The sequence below is a fragment of the Phyllopteryx taeniolatus genome, chromosome 13, assembly GCF_024500385.1.
Source record: "Phyllopteryx taeniolatus isolate TA_2022b chromosome 13, UOR_Ptae_1.2, whole genome shotgun sequence".
Lineage (NCBI taxonomy): Eukaryota > Metazoa > Chordata > Actinopteri > Syngnathiformes > Syngnathidae > Phyllopteryx > Phyllopteryx taeniolatus.
In genome coordinates, this window is record NC_084514.1 from 13,760,424 (window position 1) to 13,778,460 (window position 18,037).

Consider the following 18,037-nt stretch of genomic DNA (forward strand, 5'->3'; position numbering starts at 1 on the left):
TCAGGAATGCGTGGATGATTTTAATTCATATTTCACCTTTACTGAGGCACCATAAGAGACAATATTACATCCCAAATACAGGACTCGAAAAAGTTGGTTTGGCAAACTATGTCCCGTTTAAATACGACGTTACGGACATATGGGTCCCAAATCCATACACCTGGCCTGACCAGAGGCGATGTGTATAACTTTTAATATAGGCCCACAGATTCTTGATGCATACAACTTATTTATACTCCCTACATTTGAAAAATGATAGCTGTACTTTCTACTCTGTCAAAATAAGCTCAGAACTTATCAACCTCTGCAGAAGGCTGGGAAAAACTGCACCTGATGGTGTGTCAAGAGGATAGAAGCTTAGCCAAATGGTTAGCACACTTGCCTGCCTATCAGAGAATGTGGGTTTGAATCCAGGGTTGGCTGTCATTGCTATTGATCCTTTAGCTCTGTCAGACAGAGGTGAGCTTAAGAATGTGTCACCAAGGGTAAATTAACAGGGGAAAAATACATTTTATAATGTAAATGTCATGTAATAATAGAGTTAATTTTTTTTTTACTGGACATTATGTCATTTCCTGGAAAAAATACAAAAAGAAAGATCGGTCTTAATGTGCTAGCTGACTGGTGAACATTTGTCCCAAACAGAGTGCAGCATGTCTGAAACCAGGTCCTCCAGTCCAAACGCTGGCACCCAGCCCCAATCTTGCCGGGCATTGGAGTCATCAAACCTCACTGGCCAGGTGTCTGCTGCAATGACACAACCATCACAAGAATTTATTGTATTAAGTGTAGAAAAACCTCAACGTGTCAATGATCAACCTTTCATAAAGAATACGCGCAGGGCTTGACATTAACTCCAAATGCATTCGTCAACACGGGGGGTAAGGGGGTCTTGATATAACTTGCCAAAGTGGCTAGTGGGAGTGGCGGGTAAAGACCGCCACTGCATCAATTCACCCGTATTTGGCGGGTTGACGGGTACTAATGTCAAGCCCTGGATATACAAAATTTTAAGTCATACCAATCGCCTGACGGACAGGGTCTGGATTGTAGGTGACCTTAAATTGTGGAAGGTGCTTGCGTATTTCCTGGGCCACCTCCTCTGGAGTGAAGCTCATGGCAGCTATGTTGTAGGTACGGAGGGACAGTTGACACTCGGGGGCCTGCATAAACTCTACAGTGGCACGGTGGCAGTCGGAGATGTGCATCATAGGAAGACGGGTGTCGGGGCGCAAGTAGCACTCATGGTGACCCTTTCTGAGGGCATCATGGAAGATTTGGACTGCATAGTCTGTGAATAAAGGTGGCAAACACCAAGTTCATCACAAGTGGATATTGTGTATATTTGGACATTTCAGGTGACGGTGAAGCGATACCTGTTGTGCCTCCACCAGGAAGCGTTTTGAATGATATTACTCCCGGGTAACGCAGGCAGCGGAAGTCCAAGCCATACTTATGATGAAGGTACTAAAAGAAGCATACATATGTGTTGCTTACTCTATATTAAACTAACAAATCTGTCTATTTGCTCATCTACTTCTTTCTATAGTGGTGGGGCATTTACTGGCAACTTCAAAGAGTATTTGGTATCTACTGGGGGGGGGGGAAGTCATTGTTTGGGATCATTTGTCCGAATGAATTTTATAATAATATTATGTTGGGCGTTAGCACGTCAGTCACTGATGGTGTACATTCGCCTGACTTCGGTGCAGGTAGCGTGGGTTCAGTTCTCACTCAATGACGGTGTGAATGTGAGGGCGAATGGTTGTCCTTGTCTATATGGACCCTGCGACTGACTGGCGACCAGTTCAGGGTGTAGTCTGCCTTTCGCCCGAAATCGGCTGGCATAGGCTCCAGGACCCCACGACCCTGAACAGGATAAGCGGTATTGAGAATGGATGGGTGGGTTAGCCCGTCTTCCTCACTTCTGAGGTTTGGGGTTTGAATGTCAGCTCTGGCCTTCCTGTGTGGCGTTTGTATGTTCTGCCCGTACTTGCGTGGGTTTTCTCCGGGCACTGCGGCTTCCTCTCACATTCCCAAATGATGCAGGTCAGGTTAACTGAAGATGCAAAATTTTCCACAGGTTTGAATTGGCGTGTGGCAGTCCAGCATAAGTCAAATGGGATAAGCTCCAAGTCATTTGTGACCCTCTTGAGAAAAAATGCTATTGAATTTGGATTCATGATTATCCATTAATCCAAATTCTTCAGCTTTTGTTCTCTATTTTTTTCCATTTTCCAATAAAAATAATGGTACCTTATTACAACAATATAATAGAACATATATCATAACACATATACTATGTTAATTGTTGCAATGTTTAGCAAAAACCTAGTTGAACTTTCTCATTACCGGTATGCTCCACCGTAAACTTCAGCTTTACAGATGCCACGTCCGCTCTGCAGACTTTGTGTGTTGTTGTGAAGAGGTTGATTATGACACATGGTGGTTATGGTCAGTCACAGTAAAGATACTGAGTGGCACTACTTGTTTGTTGATTTTTTTGTTCCTGAGGAGTAAAAAGGACGTGTCTCTCGGAGGTGTGGCATTTGCTTATTTTGATTTGAGTATCCTTATGCACTTCCATATCAATTAGCTTGGAGCCCACTCGTTGAGAAAATACCGTGTATTTACAATTGATCTACCTCTCCCATGAGTTCCCCGTGAACTTTGGACACGCCATAGATGGTTCGTGGCCTTTGGACACAGAGGTCAGGCACCGGATCACGAGGAGACGACAGACCGAATGCTCCAATGGTGCTAGGCACAAAAAGGCGCAGACAGTTCTCCAAAGCCAAGTCCAGCACATTATGAAGACCTTGATAAGAGACAGATAATCATACCTGTATGAACATAAAGAGCCTTAAAAACGTGGCTTGTTTAATAGCGTGATTAAGCAGACCTGTGACATTGATTTTGCGTGCTAAAGCCACATTGTCTTCTCCAACAGCACTCAGCAGAGCACTGTAGTGGACAAGCCAAGTGATGCGCTTATTTACAATCACTTCTCTGAGATGTTTGTAGTCCAACACATCAGCATATACAAATGGACCTGATGGAGAAAGAGAGCTCACTTATTGATTCATATGTTGATGAAGCTTTTATTACGATTGAAGGAACACAACATACCACTGTTAAAAATATGAGGCAGGGGCTTCTTTATGTCTGACAGGATCACGTTCTCTGTCCCATATTGTTTCCTGATCAACAATTCAAGCATTCTTTCATCATACGTGTTTTTTTCATGAATGCAAATTAATTTCAGAAAGAACTCACCTGAGCACTTGGGCAAGCCCCACACCTAACTGCCCAAGTCCACCTGCATACAAAGGCAAGCTTACTATTTCAATTATACAAATCTATTGGGTTTCTTTGTTTTGTTTCTGGGAATAAAAATGAAATCATTGTTGTTACACTGTACTGTTCTACTGAATCGGCAAAGTCATTTTTTTTGTAGTTTTCCTAGCATGCTATTATTCTTTCCACAGCTACACCGCTGGCTCTTTTATATCATTAGCAGTCAGCTAATTGTTACAAGTAGTCCTCCTGCAGGAGCACAGTGAACACAGCACAGCAGCGCATGTATTTTCAGTGTTGTACATAATGATTTGAACCATTATAAATAACATTGTATTCCAGTATCTTAAGTTAGAAATAGGGAAGCCATGTTTGTTGCCTTTCAGCCATTGTTTCCCACAGCGCCTAATTTAAGAATTGCACAGTGACAGCAAAATAACCTTCTTTCCCTAATTCTTTTGTGCGAGAAAAAGAGGTGTCTCACCTGTGATGAGGACACGTGGGTTTTCCTGAGCAGGTGGTGCACTGGAAGGCTCGCTGCTATTCCACCTGCTCATGTGTCCATGTATGCAGCTGAAGCCACAACGAGACAAACTCCACATCCTTAGACCACCTTGACAAAACAGATCCAGCCTGGCCAACATGCTGACCCTCATCCAGGAAGTTCGCTCGATAAACAGTGTCCGTTGTTCTTGTGTACATTTTACATTCACTTGCACTTATGGCCCCTGCCTAAGGATAACGCTGACATGCTGTGCAGAGGGATTTGTATTGTGAAGAGTGTTTAGCTGAGCTTAACAGGATTGGGAGGTGTGTCCATGATGCAGCCTTTGACTGATAACATACTGTGTATTTAACAGCATGGGAGCTTACAATAGTATAGTATTACCAATTACCTATTGGGAAGGATAGTAAAGTTATAGTACTGTGTATATATATATATATAAATATATATATATATATATGTCTCATGCAATATTCAAAACATTGATTTTGATTGAAGTGGATGGTCTTGCACGTTTGTGCTTTTTGAGTGTATTGTGGTTAATGTCAATGGATCTGTTAATTAATAAATGTCCAATAAAGGTCTTGGTCTAGGCTTTAACATTGAATCCACACATAATTACAACTTGTTCTTAAATGAGTCTTTAGAAAGCCTGTTTGGGTTTACACTTGTAAATACTGTACAATATATTTTATCTTAAGTATTACAACTGCGTCTCCCTGAGGTGATAACATCAAATGTATCAATTCTGCACCTTTGACCCTTGTCTTTGCCAGCTTGGAAATATACTGTAGATTTTAGATCTGGAAAATACACCAATATTTAGCTATGCCTCAGTGTGGAAAGGGGGTGAAATTAGCTCCAACTGTACCCGATTTCTGACAATGTAGAAGTAACAGCACTTAGTGTTAAACATTTTAAGCTTTGGGTTCATTGTATACAGAAATCACTTCATATATCAAACCCCCAACCCCCCCCCCCCCCAAAAAAAAAAAACCAAGACAGTGTTAATGAGGATGACCGATGTAACATTCCTCAAAAACTCATTGATCATGCTCTTTATTGACAAATGGTCATCAGCTGAGTGCCAACTTCCCCCACTCAATGACCATGTTCCTTATGTCCTCCTGGACCAATTCCAGGTGATGAGTCTGTTGGGTCCACCTCAGAAAGAAGCCTGTAATAAGATATAGACTGAAAAGTTGACACACAACTTGGCAAAATAAAGATGATTCTGATTCGGATTCTGATTATGAGCCTTACACAAAACCTCTCGTCAAAGTTTAATTTAATAGAAAGATGTTTTGCATTTCACTATGAACAAATGAATGCCGATCTGAACAACACCTCTCGCATTTTCACGCTTGTAGAAGTTAATATTGAATCCACATGTGAACCAAAGCTCACCTCTCCATAGCTGTAAGGATTGTGGGTGGACTGATGGCCAAATGGCCAGCTCATTGGGCTCATATAGTGGGTTGGTGTATTGCTCTCTTTCCCTTGGCTTCAGCAGGACCCGAAACAAACAGTGAGTCTTGCCCTTGACTTGGAGAGCACAGCTAGAAAGGAAGGCCAAAGATGGTGAAGTTGCATGACATGTTGAATTCTGCACAGTAGTCAACAATGGTGTAGCATGACTGACCGTTCCATATCGCTGTTACAGAGGAAGGTGCCGTAGTCTGAGGAGTAGGCCTCAGTAGCCAGCCTGAGGAGAAGTGCCTCAGAGAAGCCAAGTGCGAGGGGGAACTGGTACCATAACTGCCACACGCAGTCCAGCAGCAACAAGAACACTGGACATTCCTGCTGGAGACGAGCGTGGGAGAAGGCTGAGTGCGAACATCGCTGCTGGAATGGATGTCCTGCCTGGAGGGTAGACATCTGATATGAGACAGCAGTGCTAACCACTCATCCACATACAGTAGGTAGCCTTCATGTAACACACAGACACACACCAAAATACGCACACGAAACGTAATTACAAGCTCACTGTACACATTGGCACTAACACAGCCCCATACCATCACAGATGCTGGCTTTTGAACTTTGCGTCCATAACAGTCCGGATGGTTCTTTTCCTCTTTGGCCCGGAGAACACGACGTCCACAGAACACTTTTCTAAGTTGCATCGGTCCATCTTAGATGAGCTCGGGCCCAGAGTAATGCCGGCGGCGTTTCTGGGTGTTGTTGATAAATGGCTTTTGCTTTGCAAAGTAGAGTTTCAAGTTGCACTTACGGATGTAGCGCCGAACTGCATTTACTGACATTGGTTTTCTGAAGTGTTCCTGAGCCCATGTGGTGATATCCTTTACACATTGATGTCGGTTTTTGATGCAGTGCCAGATTCTCTGAACCTTTGATGATATTATGGACCGTAGATGATGAAATCCCTAAATGCCTTGCAACTGTACGTTGAGGAACATTGTCCTTAAACTGTTCGACTATTTTCCCACGCACTTGTTCACAAAGAGGTGAACCTCGCCCCATCTTTGCTTGTGAATGACTGAGCAATTCGGGGAAGCTCCTTGTATACCCAATCACGGCACCCACCTGTTCCCAATTAGCCCGTTCACCTGCGCGATGTTCCAAACAGGTATTTGATGAGCATTCCTCAACTTTCGCAGTCTTTTTTTGACACCTGTCCCAGCTTTTTTGGAACGTGTTGCAGCCATAAAATTCCAAGTTAATGATTATTCGCTAAAAACAATAACGTTTTTCAGTTTGAACATAAATATCTTGTCTTTGTAGTGTATTCAATGAAATATAGGTTGAACATGATTTGCAAATCATTGTATTCTGTTTGTATTTGTTTAACACAACGTCCCAACTTCATTGGAGTTGGGGTTGTATGTGCCCTGCGATTGGCTGGCGACCAGTTCAGAGTGTACCCGGCCTCTCGCCCGAAGATAGCTGGGATAGGCTCCAGCACGCCCACGACCCGCGTGAGGATAAGCGGTACAGAAAATGGATGGATGGATGCATGGACATTTATTTATAGCATAACAAAAATAAATAATGTGATAAGGATATATAGTTTGCGGGCTCACAGTGGAACATGTGGTTAGCACATCTTCCTAACAGCATGTAACTAAGTTTTTATTTATATAGCACTTTTTAAAACAAACAGTTACAAAGCGCTTTACAACACATACACATGCAAAGCTGAACAGGTTAAAAAAGACAAGCAAGATGACAAAGTAGACAAGAAAGCAGACAGGACATCAAGGGGAAATGTCGAAAACAAAAACAACTGTGTGGGGTGCTACAGCTTCCTACCACATAAAAAAATGCATGCTTGGTTAACCGAAGATTCAAAATTTTGAAAGTTGTGTCTATATATGCCGTGTGATCAACTTGCGATCGGTACAGGGTGAATTCCGCCTCTCGCCAAGTCATCTGAAATAGTCTTTACGCTTACCTAGGACTCTTAAGTGGATAAGCAATGGAAAATGGATAGCTGGATGTAAAATTAGTTAGCTATAATAAACGCCCCCCCCCCCAAGAATGGCCATCTAAATCGTGCAGAATGTGTATACAAACTGCAAACCAAAAAAAAAAAAACATTCTCATCCCGGAGGTCATCCATCCCATCCATTTTCAACACCGCTTATCTTGGCAAGGGTTGCGGGGTGCTGGAGCCTATCCCAGCCGACTTTGGGCGAAGGGCGGACTACACCCTGAACTGGTCGGCAGTCAGTCGCAGGGCGCATATAGACACGGACAACCATTCGCGCCCACATTCGCACCGTCACTGAGTGGGAACGGAACCCACGCTGCCCACACCAAAGTGAGGCGAGTGTACCACCACACCATCAGTGACCTTACCAGAGGTCAGGCAATCAAATTGTGACAATAGAGATGAACAACCATTCACTACAGTTTATGGCATATTTTAAGTCATTTTTAATGCCCTTATGATCATTTAAATCCAGTCGTGCACACACCTGTACAAACTCCCTCTCGAGAAGTGTGAGAAAGCCTTCCAGTGTACGACAACTTGGATCCATAATGAGTTGTGCGAGAGTGCTAATAAGCAGCGTGGAGCCTGTCCCCTCAGAACCGTGAACAAGAACTGAGCGACCGTCCCTGGACAAAACATAATCATCGTCATCATCCTCATCCTCATCATACGAAACACATTTGACAGGGATGTGTTTCATACAAATAGCTCCTACCTCTCCACACACTCTGCCAGCAGGCCAGCAGTTGATAGAGCTGTTTGGACATGAGACAACCACTTGGAATTTTCGAGTTTACTGAGCCAGCGGTCCATATTAGGGGACTTGTCACCACAGGCCTCCACCAGCTTGATTAGACTTTCCTGAAGTGTTTTACCCCTGTACAAAGGTAATTCTTCACGACATCCATTGTGTACTGTATATCAGTGGTTCTCAAACTTTTTAGACCAAGTACCACCTCAAAAATACAAAAAGTGGACGCCCGCTATACACAGGCGATATGGACTGGAAATAGCAAAGATCCGTGGATAACTGACGGCCATTATAATTTCACTGAAAAAAATATATATATATTATGTGTTTTTTTTTCTAAACCCCCAAAATACTTGAATAAGCGGGGATAAATCGCCAATTGGAGTTTTCGGGGGTTGGTTCCCCACCCAAAAAGAAAAAAACAAAAACAAAAGGTAAAAGAACTTTTTCTTTTATCTAAAAAATAATTGGAAAGAAAATCGAGTATGTGAGGATCCACTGTACTTAGCTCCGCTGGAGGATCCACTGAACTTTAGCTCTCCAAGTTCCAACAGTAAAACACTGTGGTACTCGTAGCACACTTTGAGAAACACTGCTGCGTAACACAGTACATCTCATTCGACACGTTTCCGATTTCAGATATAGCTTGCTATAGGATCCAATACAAGAAATAGTACCTTAACAAGGATAACCAATCTGGATCAACAGAAAGGTATTCATTTGACAAAATGTCTGTTCATGTGGTGGTTGTTTGCACTGGTGTAGAATTGCATCGTGTGTATTATTACTGCTTAGCTTATTAAGCTACACAAACGAGGAGCAAAATATGTGTAAAGATGTAAAGTAGGAGCAGTATTGTGGACAGTTTTCAATGTCCACCCACAAAAACAAAATTTGCATGAAGATATAGGCTCTGTATCTTTAGAGAAAAGCATAAAGTGTGATCTCCACACACCTCTCCATATGTCTGTGTAGTCTCTTCCAGCCGCTGTAGCATGATTTGGACTCAAACCCGCCGCCCATCATCCTGGCCTGCTGCGCCTGCTGAGCTGAGCGCGTGTCAATAATGTAACCTTTGTCTGAGCCCTCAATCGCAGCCTGCAAAAGAAGCTCATCTTGGATGCAACGCTTCCGGTTGGCTCCCGCCAGTGGCTGACTACTGCGCAAAATGACCTGAAAACGGGTTTTCTTTGCTTTTCAAAACAATAAGACTACCGTGAATGGAAGTAAATCGAGGGACATTGGGCTCACCGTGCCGTTCTTCCTGTGGTAGTAGCAGAGGACAGGGAAGCGCCCCCCTTGTCTGAATTTGGCCGCCTTTTTCAGTGCATCGTCACCAATCGCCTTGGGAACAATGACAGCTGGAGGGTAAGAGGGACACACTGAGTAGTCTTGGTTCACAGTGCTCAGTCTCCATCTTCCATGCTGCAAACAGAGAGGGTGCCATCCAAGCACGACGTGGCAAATAAATTACTGAAAACCACAGTGAACATGAAAGTGTTGACCAAGTGCACACAACACGTACAGTATGTTGACATTAACATAGAGTGGGGCAAAAAAGTATTTAGTCAGCCACCAATTGTGCAAGTTCTCCCACTTAGAAAGATGAGAGAGGCCTGTCATTTTCATCATAGGTATACCTCACCTATGAGAGACAAAATGGGAAAGAGAATCCAGAAAATCACAGTCTGATTTTTAAAGACTTTATTCGCAAATTATGGTGTAAAATAAGCATTTGGTCAATAACAAAAGTTCATCTCAATACTTTGTTATACACCTTTTGTTGGCAATGACAGAGGTCCAACATTTTCTGTAAGTCTTGACAAGTATGTTGCTGGTATTTTGGCCCATTCCTCCATGCAGATCTCTAGAGCGGTGATGTTTTGGGGCTGTCACTGGGCAACACAGACTTTCAACTCCCTCCAATGATTTTCTTTGGACTTGAGATCTGAGGAGACTGGCTAGGCCACCCGAGGACCTTGAAATGCTTCTTACGAAGCTACTCCTTCGTTGCCCGGGCGGTGTGTTTGGGATCATTGTCATGTTGAAAGACCAGCCACACGTTTCATCTTCAACGGCCTTGCTGACGGAAGGAGGTTTTCACTCAAAATCTCACGATACATGGCCCCATTCATTCTTTCCTTTTCACGGATCAGTCGTCCTGGTCCCTTTGCAGAAAAACAGCCCCAAAGCATGATGTTTCTACCCCCCTTGCTTCACAGTAGGCACGGTGTTCTTCGGATGCAACTCAGCATTCTTTCTCCTCCAAACACGACAAGTTGAGTTTTTACCAAAAGATTCCGTTTTGGTTTCATCTGACCATATGACACTCTCCCAATCCTCTTCCGGATCATGCAAATGCTCTCTAGCAAACTTCAAACGGGCCTGCACATGTACTGGCTTAAGCAGGCGGACACGTCTGGCACTGCAGGATTTCAGTCCCTGGCAGCATAGTGTGTTACTGATGGTAGCCTTTGGTACTTTGGTCCCGGTTCTCCGCAGGTCATTCACTAGGTCCCCTGTGGGGTTCTGGGACTTTTGCTCACTGTTCTTCTGATCATTTTGACCCCACGGGGTGAGATCTTGCGTGGAGATCCCAGATTGTTGGAGATTATCAGCGGTCTTGTATGTCTTCCATTTTCTAATAATTGCTCCCACAGTTGATTTCTTCACACCAAGCTGCTTACCTATTGCAGATTCAGTCTTCCCAGCCTGGTTCAGGTCTACAATTTTGCTTCTGGTGTCCTTTGACAGCTCTTGGGTCTTGGCCATAGTGGAGTTTGGAGTGTGACTGTTTGAAGTTGTGGACAGATGAGTTCAAACAGGCGCCATTAATACAGGTAACAATGGAGGACAGAGGAGCCGCTTGAAAAAGAAGTTACGGATTTGTGAGAGCCAGAAATCTTGCTTGTTTGTCGGTGACCAAATACTTATTTTCCACCATAATTTGCTAATACATTCTTTAAAAATCAGACAATGTGATGTTAAAGTCTTCGATTAACATAACACAAAACCCGTATAAGCACAGGGAGAACGGGGGAACAAAATGAGACAACAGAGATAAACAAAACAGTTTTACTTCTTAACTGTACACTATCCTGCTCATCACAAGATAGATATTTTCATTTATTCTAATACTTCATTTTCAATATTTCTTTTTGTCTGATTGAAGGCACCTCCGCACTATAGCGTCCTCTATTTACAAAAAAGGCTACCGAGATGCAGTGACATTTTTGTTCAGCAACGACATTTCTCAGCATTCGTAACAGATTGCTGAGGGAATAACAGTTACAAATAAGCGACTGGAGGGCGGGGGGAGAAATTGTATGAAGGTGTTTCTTTCTTGTTTACCCATCTATTTGTTTTTATACTGCTTCTCCTCATTGCAGTAAACTGGGGAATATCCCAACTGACCTTTGGGTGAGATGCAGATTTCTTTATTGTTCTGTTCACATGCTTGACCAAGGGCCTCATTAGAAATGTGATTATTATTGTTTAGCAATAAAGAGGAAACTCTGCGTATCCAATTGAAACGCCAATGCTGGCTTCGGAGGCCGCTCGCTGTCACAAATGGATGTCGTTGCTCGTAGGTAAAGCTGTAATTCTTGGAACAAGGGAGGTCCTCATTCCTGACCCGCTCTACCTTCTGTTTCCTTGCCGTTTTCCTGTCACGTGATCGTTGGTTCATGGTGAGGAAAAAGTTGCAAGGAGACATATTGTATGTGCATTTTCTTACAAGCGCCTCCATTTCGGTGTAATGCCTTTCGGGGGTGGAGAGGCCCCACTGGTCCCGGAGGCTGGCATTGGAGGGTCGGTAAAAGAAAGGGTACATCTCAGCGACGCAATCCAGACAGGACAGAGTCTGGAGAAAACGAAAGTAAAACTAAACAAACCCACAAAAAACAACAACAACTTGGCAGATTAAAAACTTACAGGATATGTTTATCTCATGCCAATGATTTCATGTACCTCAATAGATTGTGCAATGTTAAGACACTGCTCCATGCCTGGGATCTCAAGCTGGAGTACACGCAGGTCTTTACATTTGATGACGAGGGTCCCCGAAGATTCTGTAGCCCTACATACAGACACAGAGCAAAACAGTAGCCACAATACCCCCGTGACTGCTTCCCCCTTTAGATGCCCCATGTTTTGGCTGGAGCAGTGCAGAAAATGACACGTGCACAACATTGTTACACGAGGCTTCCGCTGGCTGTGAGAACAGTTTTATAGCTGCAGAGGACAAGTAAAAGCTGTTAGTGGTCACAAAGAGGTGCTGCAGTTATGTTTCCTGCGGTCTGTATATGTAGGTGCAACAAACTGCTGACACATTGCAACACAAATGAACCTCTAACCTGTCGCTGCGGCCGGCATTAGGAAAGAGGCCGAAGTAGTTCACAAGGTTTTCAACACTGCTTCAAACACATTGGAAGAATGATGTTGTTAGTTATTGGACCGTTGAACACATTATGTGTACATTAGAGTGTGAGTTAACCAGAGTTAGAAAGACCATGCTGTTCCACCATTTGAGCGTTATGAGCAACAAATGTTTCATAGAATATGATCCTTATCTCTCAGCTATGCCATTTGCACGGCCTCACCTTTTCTCAACAGCATCAATGTTTCTGAGGAGCAGCAGAACCTGCCGACCGCTGCGCTCCTCCCTGTCGGAGAAGAGCAAGTGGTGGCTGGTGATGCACAGGGTGCCCTTGCTGGGAGGGTGCAGAGGCTGCTGGAGCACAACATCTTCTACATTGGCGGTCTTGATGTGTTCAGAAAACTCCATTCAACCCAAGTCAAGCACGAGCAAACTTTGAGAGCAAATAAAGCGCCTCAACTTAAAACCACTTCCTCACTTGCACAAAAAAATGAAAGAAAACTCCCCTCCAACTGCTCCTCCTTCTCTTTCTCTTTCTTATCCTCCTCCCCTTGCTCCTGTATGTCACAATGAGAACATAACTAGGCAAAGCCCTAACATGCCTACATGCTTTCAACACTGTTGCAAGATTGAGGTGGCAAGAATTATAAGTGCATTTCCTGTCTCTCTCTCTCTCTCTCTCTCTCTCGCTCTCTTAAAGAAGAATTGGATGAACATATTTTGCTTTCATTTTATAATTATTGACTCTTACATAATCACTTCAAATGTATCAGTGCTTTTGCTCGAACTGCAACTGGAATCTCAGCCACCCATCCATCCATTCGCCTCACGAGGGTCGCGGGCGTGCTGGAGCCCTATCCCAGCTGTCATCGGGCAGGAGGCGGGGTACACCCTGAACTGGTTGCCGGCCAATCGCAGGGCACAAACAAACAAACAAACAAACAACCATTCGCACTCACAGTGGCACCTACGGGCAATTTAGAGTCTTCAATGATGTGGGATGAAACCCGAGTGCCCGGAGAAAAGCCACGCAGGCACGGGGAGAACATGCAAACTCCACACAGGCGGGGCCGGGGATTGAACCCGGGTCCTCAGAACTGTGAGGCAGACGCTCTAACCAGCACACATGCCCACGCATGCGCGCGCGCGTACTGTTTTGACGGCGATTAACTGCAATATAACTAATAACCACTAGATGACGATACAGTACAAACAAGTCCTGTAATTGAAAGGTGCTTCTTAAAAAAATTAAAAAATATATTATTTCTAAGCAATCATTTGACAACGTGTTTTTTTTTTTTTTTTTTTTTTTCACAAAACAAACGTTGAAAGTACTTGGCCTCGATTCTGTTTTATTTGCATTCATTACAAGTAATTATATATATTTTTTTAAAAAAATAAACAATAAAAAGTTCATATTGTGGATTTACTGTCCGCTTTACTGGATAGTTCTGTTTGTTGGGCGACGTACTTATAAAGATGTTCGATTTTCTTTAAAACGACAGCATTCCTCGTGTACAAGTTTCACGTTTGTCAGTGGTCATTGTGGGTTTTGCTTGCATCATTTCAGGTCAATTTTGTTGAGCTGTGTCATATGAGCACACGTCACAATAACGATGGTGACCAGGCGAAATGGGGATCCAATAAGCAATAAAGAACAATAAACGACTGAGGAAAGAAAGCGCAGTAGAACGTGTCACGTTTGCGCCGCACTCCTACGTGCTTAGGCTGTATAACATCACGCAACGTCATGCGTCACGTTGCGCCTTTGCTCTACAGGCGTCGTAGGCGCCGTCTATTACCGGGATGGGCGGTCACTGCTTGTGACGCTGATCAAGTGCAGCGCGGACCTGTTGCGCTTCGAGAGCCCAGCGAGCGTCCAGCAACTCTTTCAATGTCAGTGATGGATTCCAGACATTCCGCAGACGAGGGCGACGTGGGAAGTCTGGACAGCTTGAAGGCGCTCGCGGAGAAGCTGAAGTTGGAGACTCGCAGGCCGTCTTATCTGGAGTGGCAGGAGACGCTGCAGAGCGGACTGTGGACGGACACAAAACCTCGCACCGCTTCGCACAAACAAGACCCCGGCGGACCTGCAGCTTTCGCGCGCAGCTGTCCGCACGTGGTCGTGCCAAACATCTGCGGCTTTGACACCGTTGATGACGCCTTGCAGTTTCTCAGGAAAGAGTTGGTGAGCGGGACGCAACTTCCACTGCTCTACTTGCACCCATCAATAGAGTGAGAGTTGTATTTCAATAATAATGCCAGCATTGACTGGCCTTGTCACTCCGCAATGTTCATGATTGTGCTTAGAATTTGCATCGGTTTTTTTCATTGTATTTTTTTCATGAAGCTTATTTCTAACCAGGCTGGGCAAACCTTTGTGCCCAGCGGCCACATTTGATTTTGAAACGGGACAGCTGGGTCAGGTCATCAGTAAGATGTGGTTCAGTTCAAATTGAAAGATGTTAGAATCATAATTCATTCTCTCGCTAACACTGTATTAGTCGGTATTCATTTGAGTATCATTAATAGCTAACGAATATGTCAATGAAATAATGGGAACGTTCAATGTATACTGTGTGAAAATGTGTTCATCATATTTTTTTTAATTTGTGAAAAATAAATGAACCAATTATTCAATTCGATAAATTAATTACAAATAATAATAAAATAAATGAATACATATATTTTGGCTCAACATTTTTTGGGGGCGGGTGCCGCACGGTGAGCGACTGCTTAGCACATCTGCCTCACAATTCTGAGGACCGGGGTTCAAATCCGGCCTCGCCTGTGTGGAGCCGACGTGGGTTTTCGACGGGTACTCCGGTTTCCTCCCACATCCCAAAAACATGCGTGGTAGCTTGATTGACGACTCTAACTTGCCCGTAGGTGCGCAAATGGTTGTTTGTTGGTATGTGCCCTACGATTGGCTGGCAACCGGTTCAGGGTGTACCCCGCCGTCTCTCGCCCAAAGATAGCTGAGATAGGCTCCGGCGTGCCCGGCGACCCTAGTGAGGAAAAGCGCTACCGAAATGGATGGATGGATTTTTGGGGGGGAGGACATGAATTTAATTTAGCAAATATTACAGGATAGATAGTGAATGGATGGATGGATGAATGTTGATCTCCATGTTGGGTGGGCCAAATGAAAACAATTTAGCAGGTCGTATGAGGCCCCCGGGCCATACTTTGCCCACACTTGCTTTATAAGAAAGAGATCGGGGAAAATATTAGAAAACACTCTCAAGATGTTCAGTTACACCATCACAAACTACGACCGCAATAAATAGTGTAGCAATTATTTCAAAAAATGCAAATTGTTAAAGGAACACCTTTCACATGTGGCCAATCAAAGTTCGGATTATTAGCTCAGTCATTTGCATGTGTGCCTTGCTGGTGAGTGTGTAACAACTGGTTGCTTGCAAATGTACCAAACAAACCCATTGACTGTCTGTTACCAGCTTGGATGGATCAAGGATCATGGATCATGTTGTTCACCGAAATAAAAACACTGTTTTCACCCAACCTTTATCCTTTCTCTGGTCTCCCCCCCCCCCCACCTTTAAGAGGGAGATGCAAGACCAGGACAACCATCTGGCCCGTCAGCTGATCCGCCTTCGTGGGGAGATCAACAAGCTGAAAGTGGAGCAGGTGTGTGAGCGCCACAAGGAAATGCTGGACAATGCAACATACGAGCTGGAGGAGTGCGGCGAGGAGTCCGATCTGCTGTGCGACATCCCCATGAAGGCCACTTTCGCTCTGTCCACCCCGCTGAAACACCTGGGCCTCACCAAGATGAACATCAACTCCAGACGTTTCTCACTGTGTTAAAGCCTTACCCCTTCCTCCCGATGATGAGTATTCGTTCCACTTGACTCCCATCGAATGCTGAGTCCTATTTACTCTTTGGGAGGTCCGCACTGTAAACAAAAGGAAACATTGCTGTAAGCTATTTGCTGTATGCGCAATGGTGTGACATACGTGGGGAGCGCTAACACAGATGCGTCGCATTACACTGGATCGAGCCGCTCTATCGAACACTTACACTTACAACTGCACAATCCAATGAAAGTCAATTCTCCCTTTTTAAAGATGATAATATTCCGTTTCTTTTATTTTTACACTTTTCATTTGTGGTTGTAGAAATGCATTGCATCGTGCTTGCCATACTTTGTGCCCTTAACCTGTAGCTACATAAGGTAAATCAAATATTGAAAACACACCACTGTAAACCGCACCCACGATAATCAGCAGGCTCAATAAACGCCTCTTGCGCAAACTGAATGGAGTGTGAAGTTGTTTTCCACTTGTTGACGGGAGTGTCAGTCTAAATTGTGCCCAAAGTCAGCTGGGATAGGCTCCGGGTTCCCATGACCCTGAACAAGATAAGTGGCATCGAAAATGGATGCAGATGTTAGTGCAGATGTTCCCAACATGATGATCAGCGAATCCGAGATGCACTTTATGAATGGCTCTGCACAATCATTCTGAGTAGCGATCGTATTTCACAAAGAAACGGGCCCGATTCAACGATGTTCTGTTTTTTTGCTTTCTTAAATTGGATCGTAGAAAGGTTCTGAGAGAAACAAAAACAAAAAGTTGGATTCACAAAGAGTTCATACTTAAAGACGTATTATACAAATGTAGAATGATGAAACATCGGCATTTTGCTCTGGCATGACACACTTAAATGTGTGCAAGTATTCTGCGGTGTGTTGTTAAGAAGACATACATTGGTGAATGTCACTTGATTATTTGAAAAGTGCATAGGAATACAAATTACGAATGACGGGCAAGGTTTTTCATACAGTGACATTACATTCATGCAGTTTTAGCCATGTGATCTGACACCAGCATTTTGACATCTCTTCTTCAGAAACCCTCAATAGTGTGTGGACCAATATGGCCTTTCCATTACAGGGTTGGGGTCTTTTCCGTTGCAATGTACACAAGGTAACAAGTGTGATGGTTTGCTTCCTGTTAACAATATCACCGGCTGCCATGAGACGTTACTGTTACTGTTGAAGCCGTTGAAGGATTTGTGCTTAATAGAAAAACATTATGTGCATGATTGTTAAAACCTGCTACTGTAAGATGTATCCTCAATGTGTATATATCATGTAACAGCCAAATGCCTCAGATGTAAATTGTCATTGCAACTCAATATTAAAAAAAACCAAAACAACCTCTTGTTAGCTCTGCAATCTTTTTGCTGTCACGAATAGAGTTTAGGCTCGGACAATACCTGAACATGAACGGAGCAGTTGAGAATTGACAAGCGAACCATTTGGAGATGGCCAAATTTGGTCTATTCCTGCAATCCGGGCCCACTTCTTGGAGCAGCTACGAGGGAAGCTCTGAGAATAGTGTTAGCGAGTGTCAAATAGTGACAATTCGAGAGAAAATGCTTTTTTATTCGTTCTGTTCATAAGACTGTGTATTAAGATCTATCAACTTTCTTTACATAATACGGACACAAATATAAGACATTTCAACGATGTTCTCCAATGTGCTCAAACCTTTTTTCTGGAGTTGTCAGCTTTTCTCCCACATCTGCGTGGTGGTTTTTTTCTCCTCTCTGCATTCCAACAACTTGCATATTAGGTTCACTCAGGCCTCTATATTGATGTGAATGTGAGTACTAATTGT

At 43.7% G+C, this 18,037-nt stretch overlaps 3 protein-coding genes across 7 annotated transcripts; 1 reads left to right on the forward strand and 2 right to left on the reverse strand.

The window, feature by feature from the left end:
• On the reverse strand, nucleotides 1-4,656 carry tdh2 (L-threonine dehydrogenase 2). The gene is made up of 8 exons (XM_061795467.1): nucleotides 3,782-4,656; nucleotides 3,277-3,319; nucleotides 3,130-3,200; nucleotides 2,903-3,052; nucleotides 2,646-2,818; nucleotides 1,377-1,467; nucleotides 1,022-1,291; nucleotides 1-747 (listed from the first exon to the last, which is right to left on the reverse strand). Exons 1-8 carry the CDS (start codon nucleotides 3,951-3,953, stop codon nucleotides 614-616), a joined length of 1,104 nt encoding a protein of 367 aa, XP_061651451.1. The 5' UTR covers nucleotides 3,954-4,656; the 3' UTR covers nucleotides 1-613.
• A 148-nt stretch (nucleotides 4,657-4,804) lies between these two features.
• Nucleotides 4,805-13,002, reverse strand: zgc:154055 (uncharacterized protein LOC556036 homolog). Of its 5 annotated transcripts, none has more exons than XM_061795465.1 (11): nucleotides 12,612-13,002; nucleotides 12,366-12,425; nucleotides 11,980-12,088; nucleotides 11,747-11,872; nucleotides 9,262-9,435; nucleotides 8,966-9,108; nucleotides 7,975-8,136; nucleotides 7,744-7,885; nucleotides 5,445-5,665; nucleotides 5,210-5,361; nucleotides 4,805-4,979 (listed from the first exon to the last, which is right to left on the reverse strand). In XM_061795465.1, the coding sequence occupies exons 1-11, from the start codon at nucleotides 12,794-12,796 to the stop codon at nucleotides 4,879-4,881; spliced, it is 1,575 nt and encodes a 524-aa protein (XP_061651449.1). In that variant the 5' UTR covers nucleotides 12,797-13,002; the 3' UTR covers nucleotides 4,805-4,878. The 5 variants fall into 5 exon arrangements, with proteins under 5 accessions (XP_061651449.1, XP_061651446.1, XP_061651447.1 ...); XM_061795462.1 differs by having other exon boundaries at nucleotides 8,966-9,183; nucleotides 12,612-13,001; XM_061795463.1 differs by having other exon boundaries at nucleotides 8,966-9,183; nucleotides 12,366-12,422; nucleotides 12,612-13,000.
• A 1,061-nt stretch (nucleotides 13,003-14,063) lies between these two features.
• On the forward strand, nucleotides 14,064-17,573 carry fam167b (family with sequence similarity 167 member B). Its single transcript, XM_061795818.1, has 2 exons — nucleotides 14,064-14,576; nucleotides 15,956-17,573. Exons 1-2 carry the CDS (start codon nucleotides 14,139-14,141, stop codon nucleotides 16,217-16,219), a joined length of 702 nt encoding a protein of 233 aa, XP_061651802.1. The 5' UTR covers nucleotides 14,064-14,138; the 3' UTR covers nucleotides 16,220-17,573.
• Nucleotides 17,574-18,037: the final 464 nt, after the last annotated feature.